Source organism: Camelus bactrianus, chromosome 7 (genome assembly GCF_048773025.1).
Source record: "Camelus bactrianus isolate YW-2024 breed Bactrian camel chromosome 7, ASM4877302v1, whole genome shotgun sequence".
Lineage (NCBI taxonomy): Eukaryota > Metazoa > Chordata > Mammalia > Artiodactyla > Camelidae > Camelus > Camelus bactrianus.
In genome coordinates, this window is record NC_133545.1 from 80,406,919 (window position 1) to 80,424,818 (window position 17,900).

Below are 17,900 nucleotides of genomic sequence, written 5' to 3' on the forward strand. Positions count from 1 at the left end.
GGTACAGCTCAAGTGGTAGAGCGCATCCTTAGCATGCATGAGGTCCTGGGTTCAGTCCCCAGTACCTCTTCTAAAAATAAATAAATCTAATTACCTCCCCCCCCCAAATAAAATAATTAAATAATGCTGTAATAAAAAAATAAATAAAATATTTTTAAAAAAGAATCCAAAGAAAAGTACTAATTTTTTTCCTTGTACTGTTGTGAATTTATCATTTGCCTTTTCCTGTAAGACCTGGAAAGTATAATCAAAATTAAGGTTTATATAAGTGAATTTTTGATTAGTTCTAGGAGTAGAATATGAATGTATATGATCAGTTCAGAGTAGACTAATACTTTTTGTTTATTTTATCTTCCACCAGAGGGCAGATAAAGCTTGCAGATTTTGGACTTGCTCGATTGTATAGCTCAGAAGAAAGGTAAGAATACTTTCAAATGACTGTTGTAGACATTAGGGACCAGTTTTAGAGACTATATTAAGAATACCTTATTATTAGTTTATTTTTTAACAAAAGGGAAATTTTCTCTTCATGGTTTTAAATACATGAAATAATGAAGTTTTACACCATATTGGGTTAACTGTTTTAATTACAAAATTTTATACATTAAATAATATAAAAACAATAGTTTTTTAATACTTAGAGATAAATATTTCTTTTAAAATGTGCCATTTTAAATGTATCTTTAGTGAACTTAGGGATTTTTAAAAATTAATACTTAAATTTCTAATGCAGATTCAGACATTAAGATATTTATAATTTTTGTTTAAAGAAAAACCTTAGTAAATGCTTTCTATATTACATGTTTATGCTTATAAATTTTGTTTTAATTATTATTTTGGACTTCCTTATCAAGTTTTTTTTTACTATAGTTCTATTTACAGTTGTGTTTGTTTTAAATTCCCTAGAACCTTATATTTAAACAAACTATTGTGAAGGAGCTCAGTGTATAACTTCTTTGTGTGGAGCTTCTCTGGCTAAAGTGGGGATGTGTACACTTTTGACTCTTTTTGTGCCTAGTGATAGTGAAATATGACTTGTCTAACTAGAATTATTCTTAGAAGAATAATACAGAATTTCAAAGTAAAATATTTTTGTGAAGTAGTGAGTAAACTATGGAGTTAACTGGGTTTAATATCCCTAGTTCGTTCCTTTCCTGTCAGCAGTGTTTACTTACATATACATATATATATATATATAGTTCTGAAATGCTTATGTATGACAATTTATTTAGGGTAACCATAATTGAATATACTAAAATACCAGTTATTGGAATTACTAGAAATAGGTATTTACTTTTACTGAATCTTTGCCACTTTCTGGTTTGTTGGAAAAAGAATCCCCTTTTTGGATTTTTTAGAGTGAAATATCTGTTTTTTTTTTAATCTTGTAGTGCCTGTGACATCACTCTGAAAATTATTTTCATTGTTTAGTGTTTAGGTTTTTAAATGGTGTGTTTTGGATACGTGGCATTCTGTTAACTCAAACTAGTTTGGACAGGTTGTTATGGACAGGGCTCCAGTCACCTTTACCTACTTTATTCAGAGCTTTTCTGCCTTTATTTATTTTGCCTCCTACACTTCTACTTGACATTTTATTTTAAGGAGGAGTTGTACATTTTTGTTTGTTTTAAGTTGTTCTAGAGCTTAAAAGCTATAACCCTCATTTTACATTTGAGGAAACAGACCCAGAAAGGATTGAGTGACTTTAAAGATCAAAAAATACTTGTTGGCATCAAGAGTATTTAGCTCAAAGTTTCCAAGTCCCAATTTTTTATTCTTTCCATCATATATAATAGTGCCGCTTGATAGAAATTGAAGGAAAAAAGTAATTGGCCCGTAAGTATACTTAATCCAAACCTTTCCTTGAAGTATACTTTTTGAATGACTAAGTGACTATTCTTGAGGGGGAAATTCTGCTTGATAAGGATTCTGTCTGCTTAGTTGGTTAACTGAGATTTCACTGTAGTTTGGTCATCCTTTCTTAACACAAGTATGTATCTGTCAGACTTTGACTATAAATCCCTTTCTTCTTGTTTTCATGTTAGGTTTCAGTGGAGATGGAGAACAGCTAAATTACCATTTTCCATCTCATGGATTCTTTTTAGGCAGATACTTGTTCACATTGGAATAGATATGTTCCGGAAAAACTGACTGTAAAGCCAAATTTTATATATTAAAATCTATTTTCTTATTGATTTTTTTCTTTTATAATGAAATGTTGAGTTTCAGTGGAGTGTCAGGGATGTGGTGTGTTCACTGAGCCATGGTCCCCATTGCCTTGCTGAATTGATATAGGAGGTTTCAATTTACACAAGTAGGAAATTAAAAATCCCATAGCTTTGCATCTTCAGGTAATGTATACTGGATTTTTCTGCTTAATCAAATTTGTAAGTTAAGAATTTGGGATATCATTTTGTTTTATAAACAAATATCCTATCCTTCAGGGTTATGTACTTTAAAACTTCTCTTTTTCACATTTGAATAATTCCAGTTTCTTTAAAATCAGAGAATTAGGCTTAATTTAAGGCAGTGACTTTAAAATTATATATATTGTTCAGTAAATTTTAATAACATACTAATTCTAACATAATGAAAATCACGCCTTTAGCAGATTCACTGTATTGTCCCAAATTTTCTAGATATTTCTTGAAATAAACATACAGAAAGTAATTTTCATCCATGTTTCTTTGTTAATATAAGCAGAAAGAAAGGTAAGACTTTACCATCCAAATGTTAAGTCACTTTGAAGTACTTTTTAAGTAATAACAAATAGGATGACTGAAATATTCAAGAAATTATTAACAACGTTTTTTGATTTAAAGCAGAGCATATTTCAGCTTATCACTGTAATGGCATCAACCACATCTCTCACTTATTTGATTTGGTTTATCTTTTGGAATTTGAGGAAAACAGGTTGGAAGAACAGCTAGTATGTAGGAATTGAACATGATGGGTGGTGATGTGTGACCAGTATGGATCTCCTTTGTCTTGTGTGCTACAGTAGAAGAAAGGAGAAGCAATGGGCTAAAATTGGGGGGTAGATGATTCCTTTAAACTTGAAGAATCATTTTCTCATTTTGAGTATCAGTGTTCACATTTTCTCCTATGTGGCCTTGGGAAATATAGAACTTGAGAACAGAGATTTTTGCCCCATTTCTTTGTATCTGTTCAATTTTTAATAGGTGGTTTAGGTCCAACTTTCCCTGAGACTTTCAGTCACAATGATATACCCTTTTCTGAGGTTTTTTTTTTTTTTTTTTAATCAATTCTTTGCTCCAATGCTTTTCCAAATAATGAAATATCTTTTTCTTTTTATGTGACTGTCTCATTTGAAAAAATATGCACTTTCCATATACGTTGAAATTGATTTCACTTTCTAGAGAAACTATAACTAGGCACATTTACTTTTTTAATGCAAGGAACTCACAACCCTTAGGTTTAAATCAGGAAACTTTGCCTCTATTTCTGGCATTGCCATTTTATCAGTTGTGGAATATTGGGCAAGTCACTTAATCTCTCTGTATCTCATTATTCTCAACTTTAGGATGACGGATTTCAAATCTCTAAAATCTTTATAGTGTGTTGAAAACACATCTTTCATGGTTCTGAAGATTTCTGTGAATAAAATAGTTTCTTAAACATTTTGAAGGCAATTTCGCCATCTAGTGGCTTTTTATAAAATTGCCATTAAAAACAAAACAATTTTCTCAAGCCTATATGGGTGTGAATGGGAGAGAGAATTACCTCTTCTTACTTGTCTAAGGACTAGATGAAATTATACTCAGGATTAAAATTGCCTCCTTAGTACTGGTCTTATTACTTGTGTTCTTGTCTTTTCACCAGAGCTAGAATTATGGTCATTTTAAAGAAAGGGATCATATTTAAAATTTTTGTGTTTTAAATGTTCTGAACCATAAAACACATACATAGTAACTGCTTGATTAATTCTGATTTGATCCTGATCTGGAGGTAGAGGATCTTCTGGGAGCCCTTGGACAATATTGGAACCGTGGTAGTAAAAAGATCACTAAAATCATATGAACAACAATAAGTAATGTGACTAAACAAGCTTCTGGAATGGAAATCTCATTTAGATCACTGACCTGATTATATTTGTATTTCCTTTGGTCCTAGTGGAGTTGCTTACATTTTTGAGTGTATAAAATGGGAAAGACAATTTAATTCTTAGGGAACAGTGTTTCCCCTCCTTGTGTAGGGGAAAGTCTCATCCATCCCGTTAACGCTGAGGATTTACAGATCTCAATTTCGAGTCTTGATTTTTCTTCTGCTCTCTAAACCTGTGTTTACTGGATAAACCTGTGTTTACTGGATTTACCTGTGTTTACCTAGGTGATCTCGGTACCTTAAATTAAACATAGTGTTACACAGCCTATCTTTACCTTCTCCAGAAAAAGCCTGTTGTTTTCCTTTATTCCCTGTTTTGGTTAAAGGTATCTAGTCACTGGCACATATAGATATGTCTTGTATAGACAATTGGAAATAGAAGTTAATTGGTTTTCCTGCCTCTGATCTTTCTTCCTAACATTTTTTTCTCGACTATTTATTTCTCAACTTCCACCCCTGTCCCCAGATAATAGCAGTGTTGAACTATTTGTAGTTCCCTAACCAAGCTGAGCTCTTAAATGCCTTTGTTGTTTGCTTTTGTATGGAATTATACTTCCCATTACTTCAGTTTGACAGATTTGGCTTTTCCCTTCAGTATGCATGCAGTTTGGGCATTACCTGCTTTGAAATCTGCCCTGAATCCCACAGGCAACATTGGGCATATCTTCCTTTATGTATCCAGAGTACATTATTTATTATTTTATGTAGTGCTTAGGGTATATTATTATAATTTATATCTATATTACCACCACAATTTAAGGCTCTTAACAGCTATACCGATGGTTGATTGACTGACTGTTTGGTCCAGCCACCTGTTAGTGCTTAGACAGTACAATGCCTAGGTCAGAGTTTCCATAAATATTTGTTGTAAAGAAAAGAACAAACTTACCTGGAATTTGTACATGGTACTTTATTGTATATAGTCCCCTTTCACAAGTTATTCTAAGGGAAAGCAGTCCTCCGAGATGGGCGGTGTCGATATCATTATTCTTACGTACATTTTAAAGATAAACTGAAGTTTGGAAAATTTAAGTGTATTTCCAAGATCACACAATCAGTAAGTGGTGGAGCTAAGAATTAAACTTGGCTCTTTTGACAGAAAGGCTGTTTATTTTCATTATACTGAAACCTGAAACTTATACTGGACCTAAAACTTCCCCGGTAGGACTCTGGATCCAACCTTGATTACCTAAAAGCTATCTTCCAGGTGGAGAGCTCCAGGGGCCTCTCAGGTCTGTTTCGGAGGGACTGTTAGGTGGATGGCAGTTTTTGTTTAGAACTCTGTGGTAGCAAGTAGCCTGGGCTTCACTGTCTCTGCTCTCTCTTACCCGTCAAATACTATATTTTATTTTTGCCAAATGAAGTATGCTCATTTAGTCTTCCAGCAGGTTGTGTGTTATTTCCATTTCTGAATCTCTCTTAAAGCTCTGTATGTTTCTAGTAAGTCTCTAAATGAAAAGTATTTTGATAGCATCAAATATTTAAAGTTTACTTGAGATTTCACATGAAAGTTTTATTATTTATAAGTCTGATGACTTTACATTTTAGTAGCTTTTTAATCACATTAAGGTAGATGGTTTGAAAAATAAAAGTGGTGGTGGTGTCACTTCCCTAGTAGACAAAGAAATAGTGTCTGCTTTCTTTTCAAAAACTGTTAATGAGATTTATTTATAGATGAAGATATTCGGTAGAAGTTGAAATTCAGAATATTTCATGTTGAGACCATTATTTCTGGATTTTTACAAAGTTAGTTTTCTAGCATCCAAGAATAACAGGTTGTTGGAATCACTGTTTTGTTTTCCTAATTTAATGTCAGAGGGATTCTATGTGTGCGAGTTTTGCTAGGTTACGAAATTTATTGCTTGGAATTTAACTTTAATTGTGGGAATAAATTGAGGTGGTTCATTTTCTATTTTTAGCACTTTCTTTTTAATGTATTAATTTATTCTGTAACATCTAAGAACCTCACTGTATATTTTTCAATTCTGTTTCTTTTTCAATAGGAGTGAACTTGCTTTCTGTGAAAAGACTGGGTAGATCTCTCAAGAATGTAATTTTTTTTTTTTAAGTTCATGAGAGAAAACATTGTATGTGTGGTGTCACATCAGTTTGTGTTTTCTCTTTGTAATTTAAATAAGACTATCTTTTTAGGATTTTGATGATGGGTAGCCAAACCTAGCAGACAAAGTATTAAGTGTTCATTTTAGAGGATTCAGGATTTTCATTTGGATGATCGGTTTTCATATTACATCATCACTTTAGTCTTCTTGGGATTTAAATGTCCTAGTTTCAAAACAGTTTCAGTGTCTTATACTTTGTCTTTACATTTATAAACACTGCATACTAATCATAAGATGGAATATTTTCTTGATACTACTGTAAACAATTATGAATTGGGTGATTTGAGATTGGCTTTATTTTCTGCTAACTCCATCTACCTTGGAATTTTCTTTTATGATTCAAGTCCTTCTGTCTGCCTACTTTCTCAATGTTTGCCTCTTATTAAACACTAAGGTGGAAAGTGAGGCGTGGCACCTATTATGCAAAATTTTGAATAATCACTAGTTTTTTTCTTGACTATAATGCATAATCATTTTTATTGTCTTTTGTCAGTGTCAACTTTAAAAAGTGTATTAAAAATAGTTTATTTAAAAGCTTATTTAAAATGTTTATTAAAAACATTTGAAACATAATTATAGCATCGGTATATTCTTGCAAGTTTTCTAGCCATCTCCGTTCTCTCCCTGGCTCTATCTTTCAGCTCTAGAAAATGAGCATTTGCTCAGCCTTCTCTGGGTACTGATAATTAAGTGTGGTTGGAGCAGGAACCAAGTAACAATTTTATAGGTCTTGTATAGGCCAGCAACAGTGTGTATTGAAGGTATAAAACATTGGCATTCTATTTTTTGTTATCACTTTAACTGTACTTTGGAAAGTAGATTGATGTTGTAAGTCTGGAATCAAGGGCAATCAGTTAGAAAGCTGTTGCAGTAAACCTAACTAGGACAGTTATGGCTAGCACTAGGCAATGGACATAGGTGTTGGAGAGCTGGAGATGAATTATACATCACAAGAATACAGAATTGTCAGAACTTGATGGTTGAATATGTGTTGCTATACACATCCCTGCCTCTACCCTACAGTAGGATTTCTGCTTAAGGAACTGGATAAACTGTTTATTGATTAGAATAAGCTAACCTATTATAACAAAGAGAACCTCAGAATTGAGTGACTTAAACGATGAGAAGTTTATATTTGTCACTCAGTAATCTTGAGTGGTTGTTACTTACCTCGGTGCACAATTAAGAATATTTAACCGTATCATTAGATCAGATGATGGCTCTGTTTCATAAAGTCATTCAGGGATCCAGATTGGAAGATTTGCTGTCTTTCTTCACATGCCTTCCATGTCTGTCAGCCGGAAGCTAGAAAAGAGGGAGGAGTGTTATGAGCGAGACCTATTTCACGTTCCATTGGTAAGAACTTGGTCACGTGGCCACACCTAACTGCAGTGAGGTGGGAAATGTAGAGTAGGTGGACAGCTACCATCGAAGAAAGGAAGAACAGATTTTTAAAGACAGTTTAGCAATCTCTGCCATGAACTGTGACGCTATTTGCTGAGACAGGAAACAGGAAGCAGGTTTGCGGCCGAAGAGATACATTTCCGTTTGGATATGTTAAGATGCAGGTACTTGTAGGACTTCTCAATTCACATGTGTAATAAGAATGGACAGGTTATCCTAAGAGGACATCCATTGGGAAAAAAATTACTTTTGATTTTCTGTTGCAATGTTATGATACATTTTTCTGGGAAAATACCAAAAGGAGGAAACTGGGGTAAAATTAGAAGGAAATGGAGAAAGGGCATGAGGAAAAAGATTGTGTTTGTTGTTATGTAGTTATGGCATAGTCAGGTGATTAAATTAATGAGTACTTACTATATACCAGACTCTGACCTAGGTTATATGTATTGGTTAGGTGTTAGAGATACGAAAGACAGACCTAAGTCCCTGGTCTCATTTACATGGTGATGAGAGAAAGTAGACAACAAACCTGTAGGGTAGAGGAAAGAATTTAAAATACTAAATGCTGCAAAGCAAAATAGTGTCGGTAAGTAGTGTCAGTATGGGGGTGGGGTGGCTGCTGGGGCAGTTTTAGCCAAGGCAGTTAGGGTAGAACTCTCTGAGAAGTAGACTGAGCTAAGACCTGAGTGATGAGAAGAGGGCAAATTAATGAAGACCTCGGCACATGACATTCCGAGTAGAAAAAACTCAGCAGTTGCAAAGAAAGCAGTTGTGAACTGTTACACCAGCATTCTGTAGATTGGCAAATTTATGAGTGCATTTAATAATTTCTCTTAGAAACATGCTTGTTTACAGTACAGTCTTCCAATAAAGCATAAGACATGTTTATTAATAAACTCAAATATCTTCAGTTTTTCTTTAATAGGCCAAAAGTAGATAAACATATGTTAGTAATTAAGGTTTCACTATTTCATCTTATTTGGAAATGATCTAGGTATATATAATTATTGCTAAAAAATTATCTGTAAACTCTTATCCCACTTACATCTATATAAATGATTTGCTCCTAGAAATTATATTTAGCTTAACCGTGGAAACTTCCTAAGACAATAGACAATATCAGTCATCATTCTAACTTATTTTTTGCTGACAAATTTAGAAGAGATAATATGAATTTGACTAGTAAACCCAGGTAGAATACAAGCTGTTTATCTGCATTAAATTGAATGTTGGTAACTCTAATGTCATGTCTGTTTTAATTAACTAAATCAACAACCTTAAAGTGGCTTTAGTATCAAAATATTCTCAGATCATGTGAACCTTGAAAATCATCTGGCTTAGTTTCTATTACAGTTCTGTAGACTTATAAAATACCCAACCCTTAATTTATATAAACACTTGTTTATTTTTAAGCCAACTGAATAGAGTTCTCTTTTACAAATTAATTTTAGCAATACCATCTGGAGGTAGAAAATAACACACATCTACATCACACATATGTGGAGACAAAGAAACATACAGACTTAGAGACCTCATAGCTTCGTTTTTAAATTTTACCCACAAGACAGGTACAATAACATAGAATTCACTAGTTGTAAAAGAATAGTTGGAATAACTTCATCTGCTCACATGGCTAAAGCTTTTTCTACTAACATTTGTGGGCAAGACACATGGTTTTTCCATTTGTCCAGATTTCAAAGAATTCTACCCCTTTCCTTCTTCTGATAAGGGTTACCTCACTAAATTTGTACTTAAAAGAGATGGCCTAGATAAAAATTAAATTTACATCTCAAAACAGAAGGAAAGGACTCCAAGAGGGACTTTGGTTTCCTAAAATCAGTATTTACAAGCCTTTTGAGATGAATAGGCAAGGTTTTTGGGATTGGTGGAATTCGAATTGTTTTTGAAGCCCTGTCTTTGCTTCTGTAAAGACTAGATTTATAAAATAAGTATCGCCATTTTTAATTCCTCAAGGAATTGGGTTGTCACCTAAATGATATCAGAGGACTGACATACTTATCTTCTTGTGTTATAACGTTTTTCTTTCTCTCTGGGTACATTTCATAGAGCCTTTGAGGATGGTCTCTTTTCCAGTGTCCCAGTTGGTTACAGTTGATTCCTTGGCCAGTGTTTTAGTGATGGACCCCTAGGAGGCTGTAATGAGGAGGCTTTGGTGTTGTTTTAGGTGCCTTTTGTATGTTTAATGTTTCATTCGCTTTTTGCAATGAATCTTCTTAATGAAGTTATTTTGGAATCTTGAAACGTTTTGGAAGCTTCTACATGTAAATTAAGGTAGATGTCCCATTATGTTCATTTGATAAGAAGTACTTTCGTGTGTACTTCTTAAATGAATGATCTTGTCTAATTGGAACCTTCCCATAATGGACATTGTAATTCTAGGTTGTCTTCAGTAAGATTTGGTATATGATTTTTGCCATTTTTATAGTTATCTACAGCTTCTGGCACCACACTTCTTAGACATAAAATAAGCAGATGTGCCAGAAGGTAGCATGCCCAACTTTTTGTATATAAAGGATCCCAGTGCTTTAGTCAAGCCTTTGGATTTCTTGGAGCCAAACCAAAACCAAAGAGGGATATGATGCAGTGTTGAGAATTGTGGAGTGTTTGACAGTGTACCTCATTGCATAGAAATTTCTTGAGGTTTGAGGGCAACCGAGTGTCATTCTGACCCATTCTGTCACCAACTTATCCTGTCACAGCTGTCTCCTTGAGGTGGCCTGTTCTCTGACAACCTTTAAGTGCTTGACCTGTGGTCACCAATTTTTGTGATTTTTCTGGCTTCCAAGATCCCTATTAGCAATAATCTTTACTGGACCCATTCCAGCTCAAGTTGGACCCAGTCCAACCTTGGATGTAGCCCAGATTTTAAGTCAGACCCAGTCTGACTCTCACTGGTAATCACCAACAATTCCTGTGGAACTTTGGGAAAAGAATTGACCCAGCAGACCAACAGGTGGGGGCTGCTGACTGGTTCCAAACAAATGGGAAACTACAACTGCCACCAGCAGTTCCTAACGTGGAATCTGGGGATAGAATCAAGGGCTGGGGTTTCCACTTGAGAATCTGGGAACTGCAGTCTGAAAGGCTAGAGGCTTGAACTTGGCCCAAAAAGAGTAGAGCTCAGAATCAAGAAACTTAACCCATGGGCCCTAGGAAAGAGCGAGAGAAACAGTGAACTCAGAGGACTCATGGGATAGCACACCTGTGTTTCTTGTTCCCGAATGCCTTTGGAAGTCTGGTTGGATCCTGTCACTTTTACCAATCCTGTTAAAACCAGACTCAGCTGAATAAATTTGAAGATCTAGTTGGCTTTAGTAAACAATTTATGAGTTGGACAGCATCCCATCTGGGAAGGAAAAGGGAGCTCTCAGGAGCTGTACAAAATGGAAGACTTCTATATGCAGAAGGAGGATGGGGCAAGGATGTTAGAAGAGTGGATTATTTCAGTCAAGGTCGCCCTCCCTTAGGGGCAGGAAGGGGTTCTTACGAAGTGTTGATCAGGAAATTCTAGATGAACTTGTTTAAAATTCCACTTCTGGCAGAGGCTGAAAGTGCAGTTAGGTTAGGTATTACTAAGTCCTGGTGAGACTTAAGTAACTCCATTTGGGGCCTCTTGTTTATTTTTAATGCCATAAAAAATTCACAGTCAGTCATCAAGTCATTTTCCAGGCTGACAAATTTTGTAACAAAGATAACATGAACTTATTTGATTAGTAAAACCAGGTAGAATGAAAGTTTTATATTTAATGCTGACAACTCTAAAGACATGCTTATTTTAATAACTAAACCAACATCCTAACTTTTACACTGCATATTTTCCCACATCCAATGAATATGTAAGGCATTTGGGTAGTCTCTATTAAGTTTTTGAAAATTTTTATGAATACTAAATTTATATAAGCACTTGTTTGGTTAAGCCAATTAAATAGAGCTTTTTTACAAATTAATTTTAGTAATACCATTTGGAGCTATTAGTACTACGTCACATATCTACAACGCTCACACACAGACACGGACACACAAACACACAGACAAATATAGACAGAGATCTTACAGCTTCCATGTTCCTAGTTACAAAAGGAGTTGTATTCCTGTTAGATGGAATAAGTTACACTACCTGCTCTATGGCTAACGCTAAATTTCAAATGCCCTTTCCCCCCTTTTTTTCTTTTAAGAATTATCTCCCTGAAGTTTGTACTTTAACATTGACATCTCCAGGGCACACGGAAAGAATGCATGTCACAAGCCTTTTAAGATAAATAGAGTAGGTTTGAGGCTTGGTAAAAAGGAATAGTGAACTTTGAACCATCTCTGCAGTTACATTTCTAGTTTTGCAAAGATTCGTAAGATAAGGACAGTTCTCAATTCCTCAGAGAATTGGGTTGAAACCTAAATGACTTTATAGGTTGAGCCACCTATAAATCCTTTTATATCTTTTACTTCTGTGCATGTGGTTTTATTTTAGGGAGATGTCCTAAAAAAGTTTGTGTCAGTCTCTGAGTATCAGTTTTCAATTTCTGACCACAGAGCTACTTAAAAATCCTTTTAAATATCTTGTCAGTTTTCAGCTGGGAGGAACAATAAATAATTCTGGCAGCATTGAATGACCCCTTGGATATAAGAGGCAAACACAAAGAGGGTGCAAAAGATATTTTAGTTTCACCTTTTTATTGAGTACTACAGACAGATTTGGGAGAGCGTTTTCTGATAGTTCTTCCAGGATCACACCGGGAGGTTTCAAGTGGGGTTTAAAGCTTTTAATTTTTCTTGACTGTTTAAGGTAGCAGTCTACTAGAAAATCCCTCAGAGTCTTATCAATTCTGGGAGGAGCCTTCTTTTGAAGGTAAATATAGGAGGACCATAAGGCCAATAACTTGAAGACTTTTGCTAATGGTCTTGTGGTCTCAGAGTGGGTAAAGAACCAACAGACCTCAACGATTAAGGACTGGGGGCTCCACATGGATGGAAAACAGCTGCTTCTAACAGATTTTGGGGCAGACTTAAGGTCTAGGGGTTTTCCACTCAAAACACTCGGAATTGCAGTCTGAAACAAAGGTTAAGGAATTGGGCTTTGGGCAGAACCATCTTCTAGCTCAAGCTGACCTTCCCTGTAATGGAAAGTCAGTTAGATCCAGAGCTCAATGCAGAGAGAGCAGAACTTAGAATGACAGAGAACTCAGAGGGGTTCCAGGATACCCATACCTATGTTATTACCCCCTTAAGCTATTGCAAGTCTCCCTTGGTCCTACCACTGCCACCAAATCTGTTAAAAAGCGAAATTCAACTGTGCAAATTTGAAGATCTGATTGACTTTATTAAACAGTTCATCAATTAGGTAGCATCCTGTCTAGCAAGGAAGGTGCTCTGAGGAGCTGTGCAAAATGGAAGATTTTTTAAGGCAGAAGGGGGCAGGGACAAGAAAGTTACACTAGCAAAAAGCAGACTGGTTGTGGCAAGGTCACTTTCCATTAGTGGACGGTAGGGGTCTGTGTGGCAGATTCCCTCACTGGTGCTGACTAGGAAGTTCCAGACTGAGTGGTTAAGATTACATTCCTGGGATGGGCTGAATCTGCAATTAGATTAGGTATTAAAGTCTTGGTTTGCTAGTGTGGAACTTAGCACAAGTGACTCCATTTTGCATCTGTTTTTTCTTTTTAACAATGTATAAAATACCAATCTTTTATTTAAATATTCCTTCTTCAGTAAAATTTAGTAACCTTAATTTGTGTGATTTCTCCATATAATTCAGCATACTTTTATTTTTAAAATATATTTAAAAGCATTTCTGAACATAAAAGGTTAAAAATCAACTATTTACAGCAGATTTGTATTAATTTAAACATTTTCTTGAGACTGTAGATACCCAGTTGTACTTTAGTAATAAGATCGTAGGTTATATGCTTGTGGACCCTCAGAATATTTCAGAAAATTACTTATAATTTTCTCAGACTTTTTTCCCCACCCAGCTACTTCATATATGTCACCTTGCATAGGTGCTGGGCCATATATACCTTAAAGGGCCTGCCCTGTGCCCAGCATTTCTGGGCTTTGTGTGTGGGGTTCATAATAAAGAATAGTCTCTGGGGTCTTTTGACTTTCTGGGAACATAGGAAAAACAAAATAGTTTAATCAGTGGTAGTATGGTGTAAATTTAAGAATGTGAAAATAAATCTATTGTTAATAGAGAGAAGACTCTATGGAGGTAGATCTGTCACTGTCTTAAAGGAGGTATAGGTTTGAATGAGAGAAGAATAGGAAGGAATCTCAAATTTAAATGGAGTTAAGGCGTAAAGAGGCGAACATATTTTTAAAGAATGATTAAACACAGCTTAATTAGAGCAGTTAGAGTTTAAGAGACTTCCTCAGTGTGTGAAGACAAGAGCTGAACAAACAGAACAGAACAAGCAGAAATCACTAAGAAAAGTCATTTAATAATGTCAGAAAAGTGCAGTCCTACTCGGCTACTGATAATATACAGCTTAGACTGTCCTCTGTTTTCACAACACCAAGGTCAGGTATCCTTTTCCCCTGACTTTGGCACACTGTGTTACTATCGTTCCATCTATGGCAATGCTGTAATGCCCAGATCAGTGGCTTATAGTGTAAGTGTTCAAATTATTTGGAGAAATTCGACTGTGTGGGAGCAGAGCAGATCAGGTTACTGAGGTCGTGTGCTGCGTGGAACTTCAGACCTACAGTTGGTGAGAGAGAATTGGTTTATAAATTATATGTTCCTTCTTTTCCTTCCCCAAACTGGTCCAAGTCCAAGCCACTCTCATTTACCTAATGGGCTTGGAATACAGCCTTTCTGGGGAATTTCCTATTATAGCCTTTGCGTCCTTGTGATTTGGAGGATATTTGGAAAGAGAGAGAGGTTTAAAATTGATCTCAAGGCACATGTGATCACCCTGAAGTATATACCCCAACCATGGTTCAGTGGAAGAACCACCTCTAACTTCTTGGACTCTTTTTACTCATGTAGAGGATCAGGATCACTCTCTGAGGAGTGAAAATATTTATACAACTTACTAGATAATCTCTTCTGTGGCAGATAAAGTGGTAGCAATGTATATGTCCTCTTAGCAATATGTGTGACCTAAAGGAATCATCTAATGAAGCATCTTACCTATTGCTGGTGGTTCTTTGCAGAATAGACCTCAGCTACTGCAGTCTGCACCACTCTACTTTCTATTCACATACTGAAGTGGGTTGAAATCAATGAAATATTGCCAAAGATATGCTCGATTGAAAACTTATGTTAGGTGGTTCCAATTTGAACTATGTCTTACCACACATTAGTAATTTGCCAGATTTGGTCAGTCAGTCAGTGCCCTTTAAATCATTTAATCCTTTTAAAAGTTATGAAACAAAAAAAAAAAACAGTACTAAACAGTTGTGTCGATAATAAAGACCATTCTTTGACCATATTACAGTTAAAACAAGCCAACTACTTCTAATTTTTTATGTATTAAGGGAATTTTTAAATTAATCATGTTGCTTTCAGATATATTTTATGATCATACATTAGATGTTAGAGCCCGTCTGTGGGCAGATGACAGTAGTTTTAGTTAGAATTGTAGGATTGCTTTGATCAGTCAAAATAATACTTCTTAAGAAAATTTCTCTTATTCTAATACGTATTAACTCTAAAGGGTGTTTTTTGTGTGTTTTAGTCGACCATATACTAATAAGGTCATCACTTTATGGTACCGTCCACCTGAACTGCTGCTGGGAGAAGAAAGATACACACCAGCTATTGATGTGTGGAGCTGTGGGTAAGATGGGCTTATCGACTGTTTTAATTTACTTGAAACTTTTGGTGGTGAAGTAAAATCATACCATTTGGTAACGATGGATATTTTTCCCATTAGATGTATCCTTGGTGAGCTCTTCACTAAAAAGCCTATATTTCAAGCAAATCAGGAACTTGCACAACTAGAATTAATAAGGTAAGCTCCTGATTATACTTGTGGAGAGGTGTGTCATACTCTATAGGAAATTAAAAAATGTTCAGGCTTGTGTTTCTAGGAGGACAGCATAGTTCTGTTGAAGGTTAACGACTGCTGAATGGAGGAGGAACTAGATTGCAGGCATTCTTAATACCTGTTCTAGTAAAATTGAGGATCTTAAAGTCCTAAGATCTTTTGTGATTAAATCAAAGTACTTGTGGCCCCCAAAGATAAGACTGGGAAGGAAGAGTAAATGTGAGGGAGGAGAGAATGAATGGTAGATACTCTTCCTTCAAGTATGACAATGAAGAGAATTAATGTTTGGGTATAATATAAATAAATACTCTTTTATATACATATGTGCATATATGTTTATGTGTCTGTATAGTATGCTTATACGCGAGAATACATCCATGCACCCACTGGCATAGGTCTTCATTATTTGGAGCCTATCACAGGACCTAGGTCATAGGACATACATGTTAATCATCTTTCTCTTCATCTGATATTTTTTTTTCCATTCATCTGATATTTTAAAATAAATTCCTTTTTTAAAAACACTTTTGGTTTTCATATATAATATTTGTAACTTGTAAGATTTGTGTGTTTCAAAATACAAATGAGAATTTTTAGGAGAGATATTGTTAAAAGGCACATGTATACTATGAACCTTCCCTTCAGCAGACTTATGAATTAATTGATGCTCTCCATTTTATCTGTAAATAAAACTAGCTTGATAACATAGCAAGCTAAATATTCGCAGCTAGTAGACTACCACTGTCTAGTAAGACTACATTATTTATTTCACCAGATGAAGAGTGTGATGACTAAGAAGTGGTTGTTTCCAATTTTGTATATAAACATTTTATTATTATTATATATGTCATTTAATTAAATACAGACAGATGCACTGCTTTGCAAAGACTTAACAGAGTTGCTGTCAAATTAATTAGGGGTGTGCAAGTTACTATAAGTTAGAAAGAAAACTCATAAGAATTTAGGAGAATTTAATACTCAGATTGCTTTAAATCCTGGTTGATGTGTTATGGGTGTGGTTTGTGCAAAAAAGCTAATTTAGAATCTCATTCAATGAATACTCTTTTCAAAGAGAAGGCCTTGGCCTAATGTCAGAAGGTTGGGAAATAAATGCACATTTATACATTCTTAGTTAAAATAAAATGTTTGAATTATGTATCTGTGTATCTCTTTCTTTCTTTTTTTTGATAATGATTCCCTCTAACCCATTTTCTCTGTTAGCTGACCATTGTTCCTAATTATATTGAATACTAGGGCTTCTATTAATAATGTTAACATTTGTTTATTTTATACATGATGCAAGTATTGTTTTAAGAATTTCTCTTGAATTACCTCAGTTATATCTTCTTTTTATGGTTAAGTAAACTGAACCTTTCAGAGGTGAAGAATTTGTTCAGAGTCATACATCTAGCAAGTGGCAAAATTGAGATTTGAATCTAGATAGTTTTACCTTAGTATCTAAACTTATACCCAATTCTCTGTACTATGTAGGAAATAAAACTTCCTGGAACTTTTTACAAAGTTAGTATGACACAAAACACCAAAAAGGCAGCATGAGAAATTTCTAAAGAATATTGATATAGAAATTCTAAAGGAGTGATTAGCCAGTAGTATCCAACATTTCATTAAAAATTCACTTGCAGAGTCAAGAACGGGCCATCCTAAGAATACAAGAGTGTTTTAATTTTAGGAATTCTGTCATTAAGATGCATCATTGTAGTAGAAGTAAAATAATATGTTTATCTTGATAGGTGTTGAATAGGCATTGTTGAAAATACAAACTACTAATTAAGTATAGAGGCATATTTCTGTGATAAAAGTATGTTATCACGAACTAACAGACAGTAATATTTAGTGGTGAATTACTAGAAGTAAAGACAAGAATGAGGAAAAGATGGCTTATTATTTTAAGAGCGTTTCAGGAGCACTAACTAGTTAACTAGTAGTGTTAGAAGAATGAACCCAATAAGAGAAATAAATATTGGAAAGATGGAGGCAGTACTATCGCACTATCATAATTTATATCTGGTAACATCGATACATGCATACATATAAGGAAATTGCCTTAAATACCTTAAATAAAAAGTTTGGTAAAATGACAGGTGTTCAGATATACATATACAAATGTGTGTGTGTATATTTATATATATACACAATATACTAATATAGTATATACTAACACATACATGCCAAAAGCAGTAGTTTTTAAAGACTATGTATCGATAATAAGCAGTTAGAAACATAG

General features: G+C 34.7%; 2 protein-coding genes across 4 annotated transcripts in view; one reads left to right on the forward strand and one right to left on the reverse strand.

Annotated features, from left to right (window-relative positions):
• CDK13 (cyclin dependent kinase 13) overlaps positions 1 to 17,900 on the forward strand; it is a 104,217-nt gene that overhangs the window by 63,269 nt on the left and 23,048 nt on the right. For all 3 annotated transcript variants that reach the window (XM_010947571.3, XM_074367688.1, XM_074367689.1), the window contains exons 7-9: positions 362 to 418; positions 15,344 to 15,445; positions 15,542 to 15,619. In XM_010947571.3, the coding sequence (XP_010945873.3) occupies positions 362 to 418; positions 15,344 to 15,445; positions 15,542 to 15,619 (237 nt within the window). The remainder of the gene's footprint in view (positions 1 to 361; positions 419 to 15,343; positions 15,446 to 15,541; positions 15,620 to 17,900) is intronic.
• Positions 7,535 to 17,900, reverse strand: part of MPLKIP (M-phase specific PLK1 interacting protein) — a 57,037-nt gene continuing 46,671 nt past the window's right edge. The window contains exon 3 of the transcript XR_012508301.1: positions 7,535 to 7,550. The gene's annotated coding sequence lies outside the window, so the exon portion shown is untranslated. The remainder of the gene's footprint in view (positions 7,551 to 17,900) is intronic.